This window comes from Mytilus trossulus, chromosome 2 (assembly GCF_036588685.1).
Source record: "Mytilus trossulus isolate FHL-02 chromosome 2, PNRI_Mtr1.1.1.hap1, whole genome shotgun sequence".
In the NCBI taxonomy this organism is placed as follows: domain Eukaryota; kingdom Metazoa; phylum Mollusca; class Bivalvia; order Mytilida; family Mytilidae; genus Mytilus; species Mytilus trossulus.
The window spans coordinates 14,137,518-14,156,080 of NC_086374.1; the positions used below are offsets into that span (position 1 = coordinate 14,137,518).

At 31.9% G+C, this 18,563-nt stretch overlaps 1 protein-coding gene and 1 pseudogene across 1 annotated transcript in view; one reads left to right on the forward strand and one right to left on the reverse strand.

Moving 5' to 3' along the window:
• Positions 1 to 6,136: 6,136 nt before the first annotated feature.
• The window catches only part of LOC134706555 (uncharacterized), a 37,759-nt gene continuing 25,332 nt past the window's right edge, over positions 6,137 to 18,563 (reverse strand). Inside the window, exons 6-7 of the mRNA XM_063565583.1 lie at positions 14,165 to 14,300; positions 6,137 to 6,473 (exon numbers count right to left, since the gene is read on the reverse strand). Coding sequence (XP_063421653.1) covers positions 6,397 to 6,473; positions 14,165 to 14,300 — 213 coding nt within the window. The 3' untranslated portion in view covers positions 6,137 to 6,396. The remainder of the gene's footprint in view (positions 6,474 to 14,164; positions 14,301 to 18,563) is intronic.
• On the forward strand, positions 7,912 to 10,979 carry LOC134706554 (piggyBac transposable element-derived protein 4-like; annotated as a pseudogene).

Below are 18,563 nucleotides of genomic sequence, written 5' to 3' on the forward strand. Positions count from 1 at the left end.
TTTGTTTACAAAATTTACTTCTGGATACTATCTTATGATCATAAACAAGTTTCTGTCCAAGTTTGGAACAAACCAAGGATAGTTTAAGAAAGTTATTAAAATTCTAAAAACTTTAACCTCAGAGTGAATGTAATGTTTCCCCGCAGAAAAAAACTAAGTCCATTTATAAGTAAAATACAGAACAAATAGAATTTTATTTTTACAAAATTTACTTCTGGATACTATCTTATGATAATAAACAAGCTTCTGACCAAGTTTGGTAGAAATCCAGTATAGTTTAAGAAAGTTATTAAAATTTCAAAATCTTTAACCACAGAGTGAATATGTGTGGACGCCGCCGACGCCGACGCCGACGAAAGTAGGATCGCTTAGTCTCGCTTTTTCGACTAAAGTCGTAGGCTCGACAAAAAACCTTATCTTCCTGTTTTGAAAACATTAAGCAAGTGGGAGAGTAGATCACAGACAGGAACTGATTTATTCGGTTTGACGATTGATATATTTATATGTTATTACAGCTAATATAACAGCATGCCAAAAAGTATTGAATCACCATTAGGGGTACCGATTAAAACTTGCCCTTTCACAAACTTTTAACATGCGAACTAGACAAAAGTTTCAATGTAGATTGATCATGAATGAGGGGCATGGTCAAATAGTTCTTCATATGAGATGTGCCAATGAATAAGTTATTCATAGCTCAAATAAATTAAAGTTAACAAAGAAAGTAAATTGGTAAATTAGTTAAACTAATTCTGTCAAATCCAAAACTGACCGAAGGATGATATAGAGCTCCTCTCATAGTGAGTAAACGCTCCTAATATTCATTTTGGAATCCATATATATCATATATTTTCTACTTCATAGCAGCTTTGTTATAGTAGCCTCTGTCTGAAATCTGTGAGGAATAACTTGAAAACTTGCAACAGGAAGTAGGTTACAGCTTATGACTGACAAGATGCTGTTCAATAGTTTTTTGATAAATTTTTATTCAGTACTGTTGATTCATTTTTTTAGTTTACCAATTTTCGTGATCGAGGAAAAAATGTGGATATTTGATTTGACTGTGTTGTCAAAGTCAGGATACACCCCAATAGACAATGTATACTTCTTCGAACATTGAAATTCGTGGTTGACCTATAACCCCGAAAACTTTCATCCTATCCAACAAATAATAATGAATCTACAGTATCCACAAATAGGGAGATGTTCTGATTTAAAGAGCTCTCACATGTTGATATTCATCAGTATCAACCTAATGACCAAATATAGACATTGTTTAAGACGACTTTGAGAAATGTGCAACATAACTTTATAGCTAATTCGACGGTTATTTTTTATTCAAGTGGGACGAAAGATACCAGAGGGAAAGTCAATCGTCATTAACGAGTCATTTGTAGACAAAACGTGTGTCTGGGGCAAATATAAAGTTTCAATACTGGTATCTATGATTTATAACCAGTGGGTCGATGCCACTGCTGGTGGAGTTTTTATTGCTCGAGGGAATCACCAGCCCAGTAGTCAGCACCGCTGTGCTGACATGGGTTGTCATAGTTATAAATTATATGATCACTGTTACAAATTAACTGTTTACAAAACTTTTGCTTTTGAAATACTAAGGCTGTGCTTTTCTATCTCAGGAACATATTATCTTAGCTGTATTTGGCCAAACTTTTAGGAATTTTTGGTCCTCAATGCTCTTCAACTACGTACTTTATTATGCATTTTTAACATTTTTCAATAGAAGTGTCACTGATGAGTCTTTTGAAGACGAAATGCTAGTCTGCCGCAAATATACAATTTCAATATTGGTATCCATGATGACTTGACTTTAATTATATGAAATAATTATGAAGAAGGGGTAACAGGAAGTCTGTATGATGTAAGATCTGAAACATGCTCACACAGATGAACAAACAGAGAGACAATATAATTGCAGTATACCCAATACTTTTGACTAGGAAATTAGGATCTCTGTTAATTTTTAAATGCTAATGTATTCATCTTGCTGATAAAAGAAAGAAAAAACTGTACAAAGAAAGCTTTTAATGAATGAACTGTAATGGATGAATGAATAAAACTCAATAAAAAACTAACCTTCCATACATGTTCACTACATGACAGATAACTAAAAATGTATAGCTGGATTCAGGGAGTGCAATCATAAATGGTATACCTGTATCTTAACTGACTCGAGTATTGTAGTTAATACTAAATAATAAAGTGTTTCATTCCTTTTTCAATCAAAACTTGCAATTTGAAACAATTGAAGTATTACAATTTAAATATATGGCTGTTTATATGCCAAATTACTACATTTGTAATGGAGAAATGTTAAGATTTCGTATGCATGGTAAAAGCAAAGCTAAATGCTTATGTAATTATGAATAGTCTGCAATTTGATAAAAAGCCAATACACAGGTACATAATAAATTGTTTGAATACTTTCAAAGTATAAGGCTCCCTCTTTAATGTATCAAGCTATACTCGTACTAACAAACTAAACAATATAATTACAAAGTATCAACAATTATATAATTTTCTTCAAGAAAAGTTAAATCTTATAAAAGGAATGATTGCAAAGCTTAATTCATATAAGATCTAAAATAGATTCTAAAATTAAGATTCTCAAATCAAACATATTATGCTGGTTAAAAATACATGTATTGCCAAATTTCATCTTTTCCCCCAATATTAAATCTGTCTTTCCTCATTAAAAAAATCTTTTCTTTAACAGATGAATACCATACCAACACCAGACAAAAAGAAAAAGGAAAAATCTATAAAAAAAAAGATATCTATTAACTATTTCAACATCTCAAACTTTACTAAAATGTATTTCAATATTTGAAGCTCTATAAATAGCTATTAATAACTTTCAAGCAGTTGTGGAAAGTAATGCTGCTGATAAAATATTAAAACACTCCTCCAGTAAACATTTTCAAGATAATAACAAATGAAGTAACAGATATTCCAAATTTACAAACATTTATTCACTGATTAATGTTAATTAATGAAGTTTTTCTAAAAAGTTTGAAAAAGATCAGCATTTATTTGGCAAATTATCTGATTAAATGCAGTACTTCAATTGCAATGGAAGGCATCAGCTATTCTTCTGATTTGCCAAAGTGAATCTTGTCAAAAGAGGATACTTTCTACATACCTCGGAAAGTCTGGTTGATGGTATAATCTATTTGTTTTTGAAAGCCTGGTCAATGGTATAATTATATGTTTTTGTAAAGTAATAGAATAATGTACCATGTCAAAACATGTTCCTACACAGTTCTTTCCTATACAAGTAAAGTAAAATTACAGAATATTGGGATGAAAATCAACGAAAATAAGGAATCAACATACACAACAATTCTTAACAATTTGTACTTTGAATCTGTAATCCTGATTTATTCCCTTCCCAAACCATTTAAATGCCATTTAGGGCAAATAAATTGGTATAAATGTAAAACTTAAATGTGCTTTTGAGTGTTTTATGTAATTAACATTAATCAGTTTTATTCAACAAATGTCTTATAAAGACTAATAACATGTATGCCCAAATGTTGACAACACCTTTTGACAGTCAAGATATAGTCAGAAAGAAACTATATTTTAATGTGGACAGAATTAAAATTCATCAATATTAATCAGACCCATATTTTTGAACAACTAATCCAAACCAAATTTTAGTAAAGTTGATATAATTACAAAGGATTTGTTTTCTTTCAATTCAGGCAATTCATATACCATATCCAAAACTACAATAAACATGAAAGGATAAATGGCACAAATCATAGACTACACAACAGTTTAATACACTATATAGTAAATTACTATGTGAATACACAAATTACATAACTGTACAAATAACAAAAAAGATTTGTATAAATAGACATTTAATTGTAGATACAAAGGAATTTGTAAGTATTCTGATTAAAGATTATAATAATGGTATAATTTTTTTTTACATTTATTTTCAGTTTAATAAAAATTATTAACAACATCAGTGAAATGAAAACATCTCATATTTGACAAATCTTCAGCAAATAATTACAATTTTTACAGGCTATATTTTTAGATGGATTTATCTCCCCTTGGACATTTTGTATCTGAACATTAACCACAAATAACAGACTATAAAACATACACGTACACAGATTATTTACATGGGATTTCTTCTTACAAATAGTTGCCTAATTGAAATGAAAAATCTATATCTAATTTGATTTAAGCAGACCACCAGTGTCATATGTTATTATTTCTTACAAAATCTACCTGGATTCTTTAATCATTTCTAATTATTGACTACAAACCATAATTATCTAGCGACACTTCTACAGCATGTACATTTCTGTGTTTAATCAAATTATCGGGCATCACTGTGTAATATGAAGCTTTTATATTTAGTGTAATCTGTTTTAAATTTCTCATTAAAAAATATTCAAAGTAAACCAGTTATATACTATTTTCCAGATTTTTGATCGGGGTTTATATTCATTGATAAGTTTGAAATATGAATGAATAATGCGTGTTATATGGTCATGCCACAATCTAATCAAATAGAAATATTTCAGGTAGATTTTGTAAAGCCAAACCTATAATTTTATTTTTCTCCAAAACAGCAAAGGCTAAGGTAAATTAAAACACCATGATTCAAAAAAGGCACACACTGATTATATAATACTTGTTTTATATTCAACATTTTCATCACAATAATCATATGTTATTTATGCATTTTCCTGACAAAATGTACATCTTCTCTAACATTCATATTTGAAACAATGAGGATCAGAGTGCACACATTTATATAGAATAAAGCCATCCAATTAAAACCTGATATGCATCAACATTTATAATAGCATGGACTACATTCAGCTTACAAACAGTATCTTTGATCAACTGCTCACTGAAAAACTGGTGGTCATTTCTATAAACTGCAGCTTTATCAATAACATACATAAATACAGTTAAATTCAGAACTGCACTTACAATGATTTCTGTCAAAAGCTTTTAAGCCAATAAAAGGCAAAAGATAGCTTACTTATTACCAACCAATCTTCAAATACACCAGCAGGATGTATGTATGAGGTGAAACAAAGCAATATATCAGTACTTGCAGTATAAAAAAGCCTCCCTAATATAAAAACAAAATGAATAAAATCTATAATGACATGATAGGAATGTATGACTTATGAGGCAATATAAAATAACTAGTTAAAAGGAGAAATCAGAATATTTACTTGCAAGAAAGAGGAAATTTTTTAAATGTGTTCCTATTATTATAAACATTGACAGGTAGACTTTTGCCCAACAAACACTTTTTTCTTATTCGAAATTTTATGCTTAAAATATTTTATGCTTAAAATTCAAATTCACACAAAATCTAGATTATTTCCTAATTTAACAATATTGAGTCTACATGTATTATGAAGTTAGATTATTTCCCTAATTTTTTTGGCTGCCAAATCTAATAGTGAAAATATAAACTAGATAAAAATATTGCATACATATATATATATATTGAAACATTATGCACCAATAAAAACGAGCTAAAATTATAGAAACCAGTTGTTTTATCTAATTCTCACTGTAAATAATAATCTCTATGTTGATAATTATAAACATCCTAAATGATAATAAAATGTTTAATTGCACAGATTATGATGGTAACATGATCTCATATTGGCACATTTTATTCATGTGGGAATTCTCTTTATTGTAATGTATTTTCTTTGGATACCTGTTGTTATATACACAAACACAAAGCTTTTATTCACAACCAAAAGAAAGTCAAATATTTCAATGCAAATATATACAAACATGTACACATATGATATAACAAAGAAATATTAAGTCAATCAATTGTAGCACTCAATGTATGACTATTTTTTTACAGACTCAGAATAAAAAGTCAGAACAATAATAGGCTACACAAGTTTGCCAATGGCAGGGACCAATACAATTTATGCAGACTGTTTTTTTTCTACCAATTTTTCTGTAAGACTACCCAGTGTTCATATTGACTAACAGAGTATTACTGTTTTTAGTCCATCTTTCTTTATTAACACTGCCCTAATTTGTTCTTCTATCACTCCTCTTTCACAACCATTAAATCAACAGGCAAACTTGGCTGAATAGTCCAATCAGATCTCTTTCTTCTTCAATTTATTATAGGTTTACTTGTTTATGAACATTTATTTTAGATTTGCTGTGTAACTTCACAGACTATATAGTTAAGCAATAGTAAAAACAAAATACAATTCCAATGTTAGCTCTCAGTTCCTTAATAATTGCCCTTTACTGTGAAGATTTAAAATGTCAACTTTTATTCACCCTAATCTCTGATTTATATGTTTTTTACAGGTCGCTCATAAACAAGTAAACATTTCCTAATAGATATATGTCCTACAACAATATGGCTGCCAGGAGAGATGAACACATCAAGAAGAAGACATTCTGTAGACTAGCTGCTCCACTGTAATCTGTAATATAGACATTTATATAAAATCATAAATATTACAAAATTATGTCCAGGGAAGTACATAGATAAATAGTGGTCATCTCTTTGAGCATGCAAAACTGACAACTAATAGCCTTTACATTGATATCTATAAATCTATTTCATTAAATCTTCACAAATAGTAATCAGAGAAAACTCAAGTTTGTTATTCAATATCTGTAGCATTACCCAGAGCAAGTATTGTTCACAAGAAATGTTTACTGAATATTCAATCATGTACATCTATATCTCCAGCTCAGGCCATAACATCTATTATTTTGAAACAGTTTGGTGATGATGTAGTTATTGTATATAAGACAGTTGTCTTGTCTTTTTATAAGTCACCTATCTTTTTACGTTCAATCTTTGATAGACACAAATCATGCTGATTATAAAATGAAAGCCTTTTTGTATAATTTTGATAAAACTTACAAACAACTAAAATGTTCTAAAACTGATACTAGATTTAGAGAAAAACAGTGGAACTATGTTTGTGTTTACAGCTGTTTTCAACACTATTCTACTAAATTATAGGTAATCAGAAAACGTAACAATGCTGCTGAACTCAGTGATAACTTATTATTATCCAATGATTTTTAAATTTAAATTTATTGGAGAATAAATGAAGATGAGATAATCAGTTGGAAATACAGCAGCATAACCAATATAAATGGTAAAATTAATCTTTTTTTCATAACGGGTTTAAAAATGAAAAAAAAATGTAGCATTTAATATGCACAGCGATTCAAGGAGTAAAGCTAGCAGAAAGGTCACATATAATGCATGAATGAGTACTCATACAAAGGTAAACATTTTCAATCATGCAGTAAAGGGCCAGTTACAAGGAACATATCCTATTTTTGTTATGTGTGCAAAAGTGCACCATTGATCAAAACAAGACTGTTCACAAGAAACTGTGTGCCAAATTTAACATAAAGCAAAACTTTCAAAAAAGCCAGAATCATTGCTGTAAATATAAAATTAAATCTTAACCCTTTCGCGGCGAGTGTATCCTTGAGGATACACAATGCGCAGGGCGGGTGTATCCTTGAGGATACATGATGCGCAGGGCGAGTGTATCTTTCAGGATACATAAATATTGTCCCAATGAAAACCGCAATTTTACGGTATTTGCCGTTCTTAACAGTTGAAATCAATGCTTCAATCAAAATCTACGATACCTGAGGGTCATATTTTAGTTCTTCAGCAGCATTAATAACATCGTGAAAGGTAAATAAATCAAATCGGAAAATTTTATTTTCTAAAATTAGAACCGGAAACACGTTTTGAGGTCATGTGAGGATTCAAAATGGCTCCTCTCGATAACAAGCAGTGGAAGTACGCCTGTTTTCGCTCTTTTAAAGGAGCCCTTCACATTTCATAGGTATTGTTGGATATATAATAATAATAAATGATTCAATATATATTTATAAATAATGAAAGCGATCATTGGTAGGCCCTTTTTCCCACAAGTAGGCACAAGACAGGTAAGACTTGCATGTAGTTTTAATTTTTTGTCACCGGTTTCGAGGGGAAAAGATAATTGGGTTTGGAATGTAAGGGAAAATGCACGAAATTAATTAAGGAAGTACAAGTTCGTCTGCTACTATTGCAGTCTAAAAATGTCGTCAGACGAATCTGACGGCGACTTTGAAGGGTTTAGTGAAACTGATGTTATAAATGCCGAACAAGAGGTTTTGGCCGCTGAGGAAAGGTTGCGAGTTATTTTGAGTGAACAGGGGATAGGGGATGACAGTGATGGAGATCTCAATGAGTCTGAAAATGAGGATGAAGGGGAGGAGGAGGTGCATATTGATGAGAGAGGAGATGGTGGCGATGGATGGCACTCTAGGTTTGATATTTATGAAAGGGGTTTACCACATTTATTTACCCCTCGTGGCAATACTGGGCCAAGTCGCGTCATGGGTGCTGAAAAGGAAGTCTTAGATTTTTGGCAACTCTACATGGGTGATCAATTTCTTGAGTTTCTTATTAACCAAACAGATAGTTATGCCAACTATAACATTCAGCACAGGCCAAACGATAATAAAATGCCTTGGAGTATCCCAACTTTACCAGAAATTAAAGCATTTCTTGGTCTAACCTACCAAATGGGAATAAATCGCAAACCATCTACTAAATTATATTGGTCAACCGATCCAGTTATGGTCACCCCAATATTTTCATCAACAATGACCAGAGACAGATACACCCAAATATTGCGGTACCTCCATTTCTCTAACGTTGCAAATGAACCTAGACAAGGAGAACCAAATTATGATCCTTTATATAAAATTAAACCTGTAGTTAACCATTTAAATAATAAATTTGGTTTAGAATATATACCAAAAAGAAATGTCACCATTGATGAGTGTATGGTACCTTTCAAAGGGAGAACATTATTGAAACAATACTTACCAAGTAAACCACATAAATGGGGCGTAAAGGTTTGGATGCTGGCAGAATCTGCCAACAGCTACATACAATATATAGATGTGTATCCAGGTAGAACAGTTAGAACAGAGGGCAGTCTGGGTTCTTCGGTGGTAAAGAATTGTTTAGAAGGTGCAAATATTGCAGGTCAGGGCTATCATGTTTATACCGATAACTTTTTTACATCGCCTAACCTTTATTTAGAGTTGTGGGAGAATTATGACACAGCTGCATGTGGAACAGTCCGTAACACTAGGGCAGGTTTGCCAAAAGATATCATGTGTAAAAAGCCAGTTATGTTGTAACTCGTGGAGACCATCAATTCAGGCAAAAAGGTGCTTTGTTAGCGGTATCTTGGAAGGACAAAAAAACTGTATCAGTATTGTCAACAATACACAAGAAAGCATTGGTCAAGTTACTCGTTCAGTAAATGTTGACGGCCAATTTGCAAGACAGGAGTTCAATTGCCCATCTGCTATTGTTGACTACACTTGTAATATGGGTGGTGTTGACAAAGCAGATCAATACATTCAGTATTATTGTTATCACCAGAAAACCTTAAAATGGCCAAAAAAAGTATTTTTTAGTCTACTTGAGATGGTTAAATTTAATGCCTACAGATTATTCACATTAAGTCCAAACCATTCTTCAAACCTCACATTCCTTCAGTTTTCTTGTTTGCTGATAAAAGGATTGATCAATGGATATTCTGCCGGGGTACGGAGAGGAAGGCCATTACTTGCCCCTGATCAGAGATTGATTCAAAGACACATGCCTACAACTTTAAATAGTAAAGGCAGGTGTCATGTCTGTTACATGAGACAGAAGAATGGCAAGCAAGACAATATAAGACAAACTAAATATGGGTGTTCAGTATGTGGCAAACACCTCTGTATGCCTCAATGCTTCACAATTTACCATACAGAGAAGAATTACTGCTAGACTGACTTTGTGTTCTTTGTTTAATACCGTTTATTGTTCCAGTTTTATTCATGGATTTGTGTTATAACTTTTAAACTTTTTTCAAATTGACCTTTAATTAACTGAATAATCATGACAATTGGTGTAAAAAATGTGAGGAAAAGCAAGAGAATTACAAAGAAATAATCCTTGAGTGAATGGCACACAATTCATAGGTGAGTCACTGATTGTTGGTTGTTTTTTGTTCTTGTTCGTTTAAATCTTATTGTTGAAAATTTATAAATTATTTTGAAGACTTTAGTTATACATGTACTGATAAAAAAAAATATCTTTCAGTTCCAGTACATTTAAGTTTTGTAACTTGATATGGTAAAAAAACCTGCACTGAATGATCAAGAATTGAGAATACCCGTTATGTGTGTACACAATAAATGAATGTAAAATTTCATTTTATAAGTGAAAGAACACAGGTTTGAACATTGTTTTCAATTTAGACTTGTATACTATATAATGAAATTCGAAAACTGAGTGATTTTAAAACTGGAAATACTAATAGTGAATCCATGAATAAAGCTGTAACATATCGGGGAATTACAATTGGTACTAGAGAAAGTTGAAAGTTACCTTTGCCTAAAAAAAAAACTACAAATGTTCTTGTACATAATGGTGATTCTGATTATTTATTTCTATATTTTAATAGTATAGTAAATAACTGACATTCCTGCCCAGCTATTCTGCTCTATTCTTCTATTCTTCTAAAATAAGTTGCAAGAGCTGATTGAAAAAAGGAATAATATAATTTGTCTTTGTTGAATCTGAGTATAGAAGATCATAGAAAGGTTTCTTTTTGCAAAGCATTTATTTTAGCATTGAAAAGTATTTTTTTTTGCAATTTTTTTTTTTTTTTGCAAAGTTTCTAAAACAAAATAGTGACATTTATTCTTGGAGTATGAATCATAAATTTCATATCTAATTTGTTTGATAATCGCTCTTATCAAAATTAAACAGTGTTTTGAATTTTAACAACGTATCTGTGGTTCCATATATTATTGTACATCGAAAAAGAGTAGTCGTTCGTCGATTGACAGAGTTGTCTTTTCATCAGTACAAATGGCGGTCGTAAACGGAAAGTCAAAACGGTCAATAATGAAAGATAAAAAGCTTCGAACTTGCCATAAACGATGTTTGAAGGACCAAATCGATTGATAAGATAAATGAAAAGACTCGGTAATAGCGATTTGCCGGATATTAAACGTTTTAAATGCATTTTACACGTATTCAGTATCGAAATTTTGGCAACATTGAGCAAACAAGGTAACAAAATCAAACTTTCAAACATCATAAGGACTTTATTATTCGTTTCAATTTGATAAGACATAGAAAATATTAAACACAGTAATCTATTCAACTTCCGTATCAGTTTTTTTTGCAATCTGTGCCGTGGTTTTCCAGTTGCAGCACGTTTTTCAAGTTGCAACTTTTCTTGAAGCACCGATCACGAAATTAATTCAGGCTGGGGAATCTGAGCGTGCAAATTTGCCTCGGCCACAGAAACCCGCGGAAAAAATAAATTCAGTAGTGAAAGGAGTAATTCACATTTATGCTAAAACTAAAATTAGAGACAATTTTCTTCTTATTGTATTAGTTTTCAATATATAATAATTGAGCTGACAAGAATGAACCTTTATTTTTTTGGTTCTAAAACTCATGTGTCAAATTGGCAGATATTTACAAATATATTGTGTAATTCTAAGGGAAAATGTTGTAAATTTTACTATGTATGAAAATTTTAATCTAAAAAGGCAGAAAGTTGTCAAAGTAGACAATAATCTTTTGAACATGACCAGAAGGCAAAACACATGAATAATTCACCTATATGAGAATAGTTGTTCATTAGAATTAGATATTGGCATATTTGAATTTTTATTTGAGGTCATATCTAATTATATTACAATTGCTGTTTGTATGATAAGATAATATGGACATTATGCAAATTAGCAAAGTAATACAAATTTTGTCATATGATCACCATAGGAGTGTTTAAAATTTCTTTAGCTCAAACGTTTTTTTTTTAAATTTAAGTTTGTTAAAAGTATTGTCAAAACACGACAGGATCTTTGCATTCATTAAAGGAGTAGGGGCGGGACAATAAGGCCCTTATTTGGCCCAAAAATTACTGCAAATTTAAAAGTTGTTATATATACATATTTTTAAATAACTGAACAATATCTAAGGTACAAGGTATTCAGAAAAACAAAACAATTTTGGGCATTGAACAAGTTACCATGGCAACAAATCATGACTCAATCTGCATAGTTTGTAAAAATTCGTGATTTTCTTTGTTTTTCATCAAATTTTTAAGTATATCTTAGATTGAAAAAGTATGTGCGCACCCAAAAACAACTTTATATTTAGTGAGATTTTGTCAATAAAGATTCTGTTAAATTATTTTGTTGTTTCTTGGCTGCGCATGATGTTTCCACAGCAGATTTAAAGATAGAAAACTGCCTAAATTCTGTATTTCTCATCATTTTTGTGAAAACAGTACATATTATGATGTAATTGTGACGTCATCACATAAAAATCTTAATGTTTTTCACTGATATTTCTTGACCCTATGCATTTCTAAACAGTATGTGCCCATTTGAGAAAGTTATCAAACATTTTATTTTCTTGGGCCAAAAACAGGCCTTAATGCCCTACCCCTTTAAGAAGATTGAAACATTGGAATAAAAGCATAAACATCAAAATGAAAATTCCATACAATAATAAAACTCTGCAATGCAAAACTGTCAAATAACTATCAAACATAAAACAATTGTTTTCAAACTTTACTAGTGCCTTTCTTTGCTTGTTGGTTTGTAAACATAGTAGAAATCTCTTTCATTTCACCTAATACAGGCAAGAATATTTCAATCAAATAAAAAAACAAATTTGTTTAAATGAAAGATATGCATATATCACTTTAATAGCATCTGACACTGTGTTTCTTTTTCTTTGACAGAGGACAAAAAACAATAATTGATAAGATAAACCAGAAGTCAACATAGATCAATAATTAACAAGAATGTGTTCATAGTGCATGGGTGCTCCACTTGCACTATCATTTGCTATGTTCAATGGACAATGAAATTGGTATAAAAACACTTATTGGCATTACAATTAGAATGATCATATCATAGGGAACATGTGATGAGGTTTTAAGATGTTCAGACTACAACCTCATCAAAAACTTCCTTGACCAAAAACTTTAACCTAAAGGGGGACAAAAAGACAAACAGATGCACAGACCTGAAAATATGATGCCCCTCTTCTTTCGTAGGTAAGCATACGAATAAGTGAGGATTGATGAAAGGAGCTGAGTGAATTTTACTGTCATGTTTTATGACTAAATCAAAGAAAATCTGTTTCATACAATATGAAATTGAGAATGAAAATGGGAAATGTGTCAAAGAGACAATTACCCAACCATAGAGCAGACAACAGCTGAAGGCCACCAATGGGTCTTTAATGCAGCAAGAAACTCTGCACCCGAGGGTGTCCTTAAGCTGGCCCAGTAACAAATATGTATATTACTGTGGAAATAAAGAATAATAGGTACTTTCGGTTTTGAAACTGTCTTTATCATGTGGAATATCTAGACAAGCCCCTTAGGGCGAGTTAAGATATTCCACATAATATAGTCAGTATCAAAAACGAAACTACCTATTATTCTGTTTATCAGTAAGTATGAAGTCACACAATGTATTGCCTAATATTTTCAGTGATACAGCCAGTACGTTGATACTCAAAAATATTAGGCAGAAAGATCAAAGGGAAAATATAATAATTACTGATAATCATTATTATTCGTTGGATACCAATGTTCGTCCATTTCGTGGGTACAGGTGAAACACGAATTCAAATGTAAAAGGAATAACATATTTTCAAAAGGCTTTGTATATTAATATTGGTAAAACCAAGAATTCAAATATCCAAGAATATCCAAGAATATGTAAGTTTTCAGCAATCCACGAAAATTGATACCCACGAAAAAAAATGAATTTACAGTAGTTCTGTGACAATGGACGTCATACTGAACTCCAAAATACATGTTTAACTGCCATGACTGCGCTAACTCATCTTATAAATGTGAAATGTTTTATGTTGTGCTTAAATTTAATACATCAATTAACAGTGGATAGAGGGTTGGGGTGAAGGGGTTCATGAGCTGAAGTGAAATCAACCTAAAAGCAGAGGGGTTGAGTTCGTTGATGAGAAATGGATGGTACGACATAAGTCACACCTCTGACAGATGAGCTCTTGATACTATAGCCTTACCTTGATTTAATATTGCTTGTTTGCGTGTTGTAGTCGAGTGTTTGTTTACATAGACCACAAAATAATCAGTTTTAAAGTTAGCATCTGTAACTGCATCAATCCTTAAAGTGGTGGTAACTTTACCCTTGACTTGCTTCTGCAAAAATAAATGTGAATTGTTAGGAAGTCAATATTTCCTATCCCATGTAACAGAATATCTCTTCTAGAGCAATATCCTTTGTCTATTTCGTAAGAGCAATGTCCTGAATATGCATGAAACAATTGCCTTTTTTTATAAATAGAAAATTTACGAATGATTTGGTGTAAAGTATAAACTGTGTATTTTTCTCTGCAAGACTTTGTTCAATGTACATGATGTATAAACACCTGTTTATTACATTAAAGTTTTGATTGTAAAAAGCATTGTTAAAATTACGAATTGTTTCCTTTGGACAACTAATGATCAGAATCTATTTCTTGATGTTTTTTTAAAAAGATTTTGAGAATTAAATCCTTTTGAAGAGGATTACGACTGCAGAGGTTGAACCCTGAATGCTTTGGGAAAGTATGGACACAACATTCAAGCTGGATACAGCTCTGAATTTTGATTGTGATTATATAATTGACACAGCATAGGTTTCTGACACAGAATGAATGTAGTCTAATGAACTTAATTTTTTCTTCTTCGCTTTTTAGCAATCCACTATGCTGAAATGAAAAGGTACATAGATGATGTCCCTGCTAGCATATAACTTCATATTAAAGGAATAACTGTAAAAGTGAAGCTGCCAAAAATTGAGTTCAGAGGGCCCATAGGTGTCCTGTTGGCAGGCAAAATTTCCGTCCCTATCCATTATACTCTCATTTTCAAGTGGGAGTCCAAATTTCCTAAACCATCATCCCAAATGGCCTCTATTGTGACAAGACATACCTATTGTATTTATTGTGAACTTGTTATCGTCCTGAATATGCATGTAATATTTGCCACTTTATGTTAAGCAACCAACAATCAATCAATGTAAACAATGAATGGTAAAGATTGCTTTAATGTATCAGTTGGTAGTAAAAGTGTATATGGACCATAATTTGCTATTGGGCTCCGTTTCCTATAACTATAGAAAAGTGATAAAATGTGAATTACTGTAAGAAAAGTTGCAACTACATCTAAAGATGCCATTATTTTTATCAACATAACAAGTGTATGCTACTCTTCCCTAGAAAAAAATTTAAAATATACGAATTTCAAAGATTCTACAACCGTATTTTTGTGTCGTTTCTCGCGTTACTTATTGCTTCCGAAGAGCATAACGCTGACTGATTTATAGATAATCGTCACCGGCAAATTCATAACTTTTGCTTTCAAATAACAAAGAACATCGACCAATAAGAATATTAAGAAGAAAATGCCGAGAACTATAAGTATTTATGTAGCAGATGTAAGAACAGTGGCGTGATTTCTGTGTCCGATTTTGTAACGCAATTTTTAGATGATGTAATCTGCTTTGTTGTAATAGAATTCTTAAAAACAATATGCAAATATGAACGCTCGCTAGATGTTCAAACAGGTAAATCCGAGATGATTTACATTCTTGTTTTGATCTTCGTAATAATTAAGTAAGAAAATTACGTTGTCGTTATGCGTTACATTTCACACGAAACAGAAGTCCAGTTATTTATTAAAATTGTTTTTGTCCTTAAGTTCTAACCATTTCCGGTCATACGTGAAACATGTGACTAACATGTGATAGCGCCATTACGGCGGGATGTACGAAATACTAGGTCTAAACATTGTTTTTGTTTCCAACGGGATGTTACCAAACATAATCTGTAGACTTGTTTCGTCTTGTTTAAAAGAGGAAAATACAATTGTCAAAGAAATTGCGCCGGTGGTCTGTTATTTTTCCTATGTGCATAATGTTACATACGATCCTGTGTGAAAATAAATGCCCAATGACTTGACAAAATCGATTTCATATTTGACAGACTTTAGAACACACTTCGTTTCCCGATAATGATGTGAATAGTCCTTTGAAAAATCAATCGAAACTACGTCTCTTATCATTGTACCAATGCTCGTTGGATTGATTTAACTTCAGCAGTAATTTATTTTAGGTGAATAAATATAATTTAATAACTGTAAGATTTGAAATATTCAAATTTTAAATATAAGTTTATTATTTATTAAATGTTTAACTAACATATTCATTTATTCTTGTAAGAATAAGAAACACAGTTTTTACTATTTATTTATGAAAGCGCTAATGTAACGTTGCGCTCTTTTGAACAACATAGTTTCCCGTTTCTGTTTTATGACGTTACGCCTTTGACGTGCGCTTTGTCGCCTAGACTTTATTTTGATAATATACGGATGCACATTATTTTATTAGACAGATCAAAGTTGAGAATCGATTATTAGCGACCATATGATTCTTATAAAAGAATAAAAGATAGATACATGGTGCAACTTAACTCGCATACTCATTTCTTCGCCCAAAGTTAAACTTTATGTGATTCGTACAATTCTCAACTCTGGAGACAATTATCAAGTTCTGGAGGAAATTCTAAAATTGTGCCGAATTTTGACTATTTGTTAAAAAGAAAATGGCTACCGATAGACGGAAAGAAGACTGTCTGGACTTCAGTGATGTAAAACGGACTCGTAGTACGAATTTAGCGCAGCTTACTAAATTGTACAAAGAATTGGAGAAGAATTTAATTTCATATGAGAACGTGGAACATGCAAACCAATTATATTCAAAGTTATGTGAAAGGTTTGAACAATTTAAGTTAGCACACTTACAGTGTTTAGATTTGTGTACACAATCAGAAGTTATAGCAAATTTGGAAGTGAACTATGAACGTTGTCATGAGAACTTTGTAGAATTCCGGGATAGATTTTCTCAGTATATCGCGAGTGAAAAATCGCATGAAGAGGAAATACCCGAAGAAAGTGATACAGTTTCAATTGATAGTAGTTTGAGTTCACGATCTTCAGTTTCATCACAATCTAGATTTCGCAGTGCCAAAGCTAAGCGGCTAATCGCAGAACTTAAACTCAGGAAATTATCAGAACAGCATGAACTAGAGCGTGCACAAATAGAAATTAAATTTAGACAACAGGTATTTAATCAACTATCCGAGATGGAAGAGGCCAATATCGAAGAATCAGTGTGGCAAGAAGCAGTGGAAGAAGACACAGATAATACCAGTGGAATCGTGAACATTCGGAACATTTCGCAAATAGTCTCGCAAACATTACAGAGCTCTGTTCCTGCGAGTGAAAAGTGTATTAATATGAACTCTCTTTCCGGACAAACTGCAGCAAATGATAAACCAAAGATGAACATTAATAACAGTACACAGGGAATCAGTGCTCAGTCTGGATTTTCGGATGTAAGTGTTTCTAGCATAGATTCGGCTTTTCAACGCCTAGCATCTACACTTCACGAAGGGTTTAATTTGCCAAAACCAGAATTATTAACTTTTAATGGAACTCCGTTAGACTATAGTAAGTTTATACGGAACTTTGAGACAAACATTGAAGGTAGAATAAGTGATAATAGTTTGAGACTGAGTTATTTAATTCAGTACTGTAGAGGTGAAGCAAAGTGTTGTATAGAAGATTGTGTATTATTAGATTCTGATGAGGGTTACAAACGTGCTAGGGCAATATTGTACTCCCGATACGGTAGGCCACATGTAATTGCTAGATCATTTATTGAAAAATTAGTGTACGGCGCTCAGATTAAAGCGTCAGATATTGAAGGTTTATCTAAATTGGCATTAGAAATGCAAAAATGTGAAATCACATTGTCTCAGTTAGGTTTTAATTCAGATATTGATAATTCTGAAAATTTAAGGTGTATTGTTAAACGCCTTCCAATGCATATGAGAACAAGATGGGTCGACATTGCTCATTCAATTAGTGAGTCTGGTAGAGAACCCCGTTTTTCTGACTTAGCTAAATTTGTAGACGAAAAATCACGCATTGCTAGTTCTATGTATGGTTACGATCTTTGTAGAGAAAACAATCAGAACAAGACTGATAATAGGGTTTTTACAAGTAAACATCATAATAATGATACAGTTAATAGTAAGATTACTACGTTAAGTACTCAAAGTTTAGATAACACAGCTAATTATGAGCAAACATGTAAATGTTGTACAGGTACATGTGTAGATTTGACATCTTGTAGCAAATTCAAGTCAATGAGTTTAGATGATAGGTATAAATTAGTACGCATGTTAAAATTGTGTTATAATTGTTTAAAAGGGAAGCATTTTGCTAACAATTGTAGAAAACCAAAGGCATGCACTGTATCTGACTGTAATGTTAAGCATAATATTTTATTGCATAGTTGGTCTAAGCCCGGTTTTGATCATGCAGCTACTCAGCCTTCAGTTAATTGCGCAGCTACTA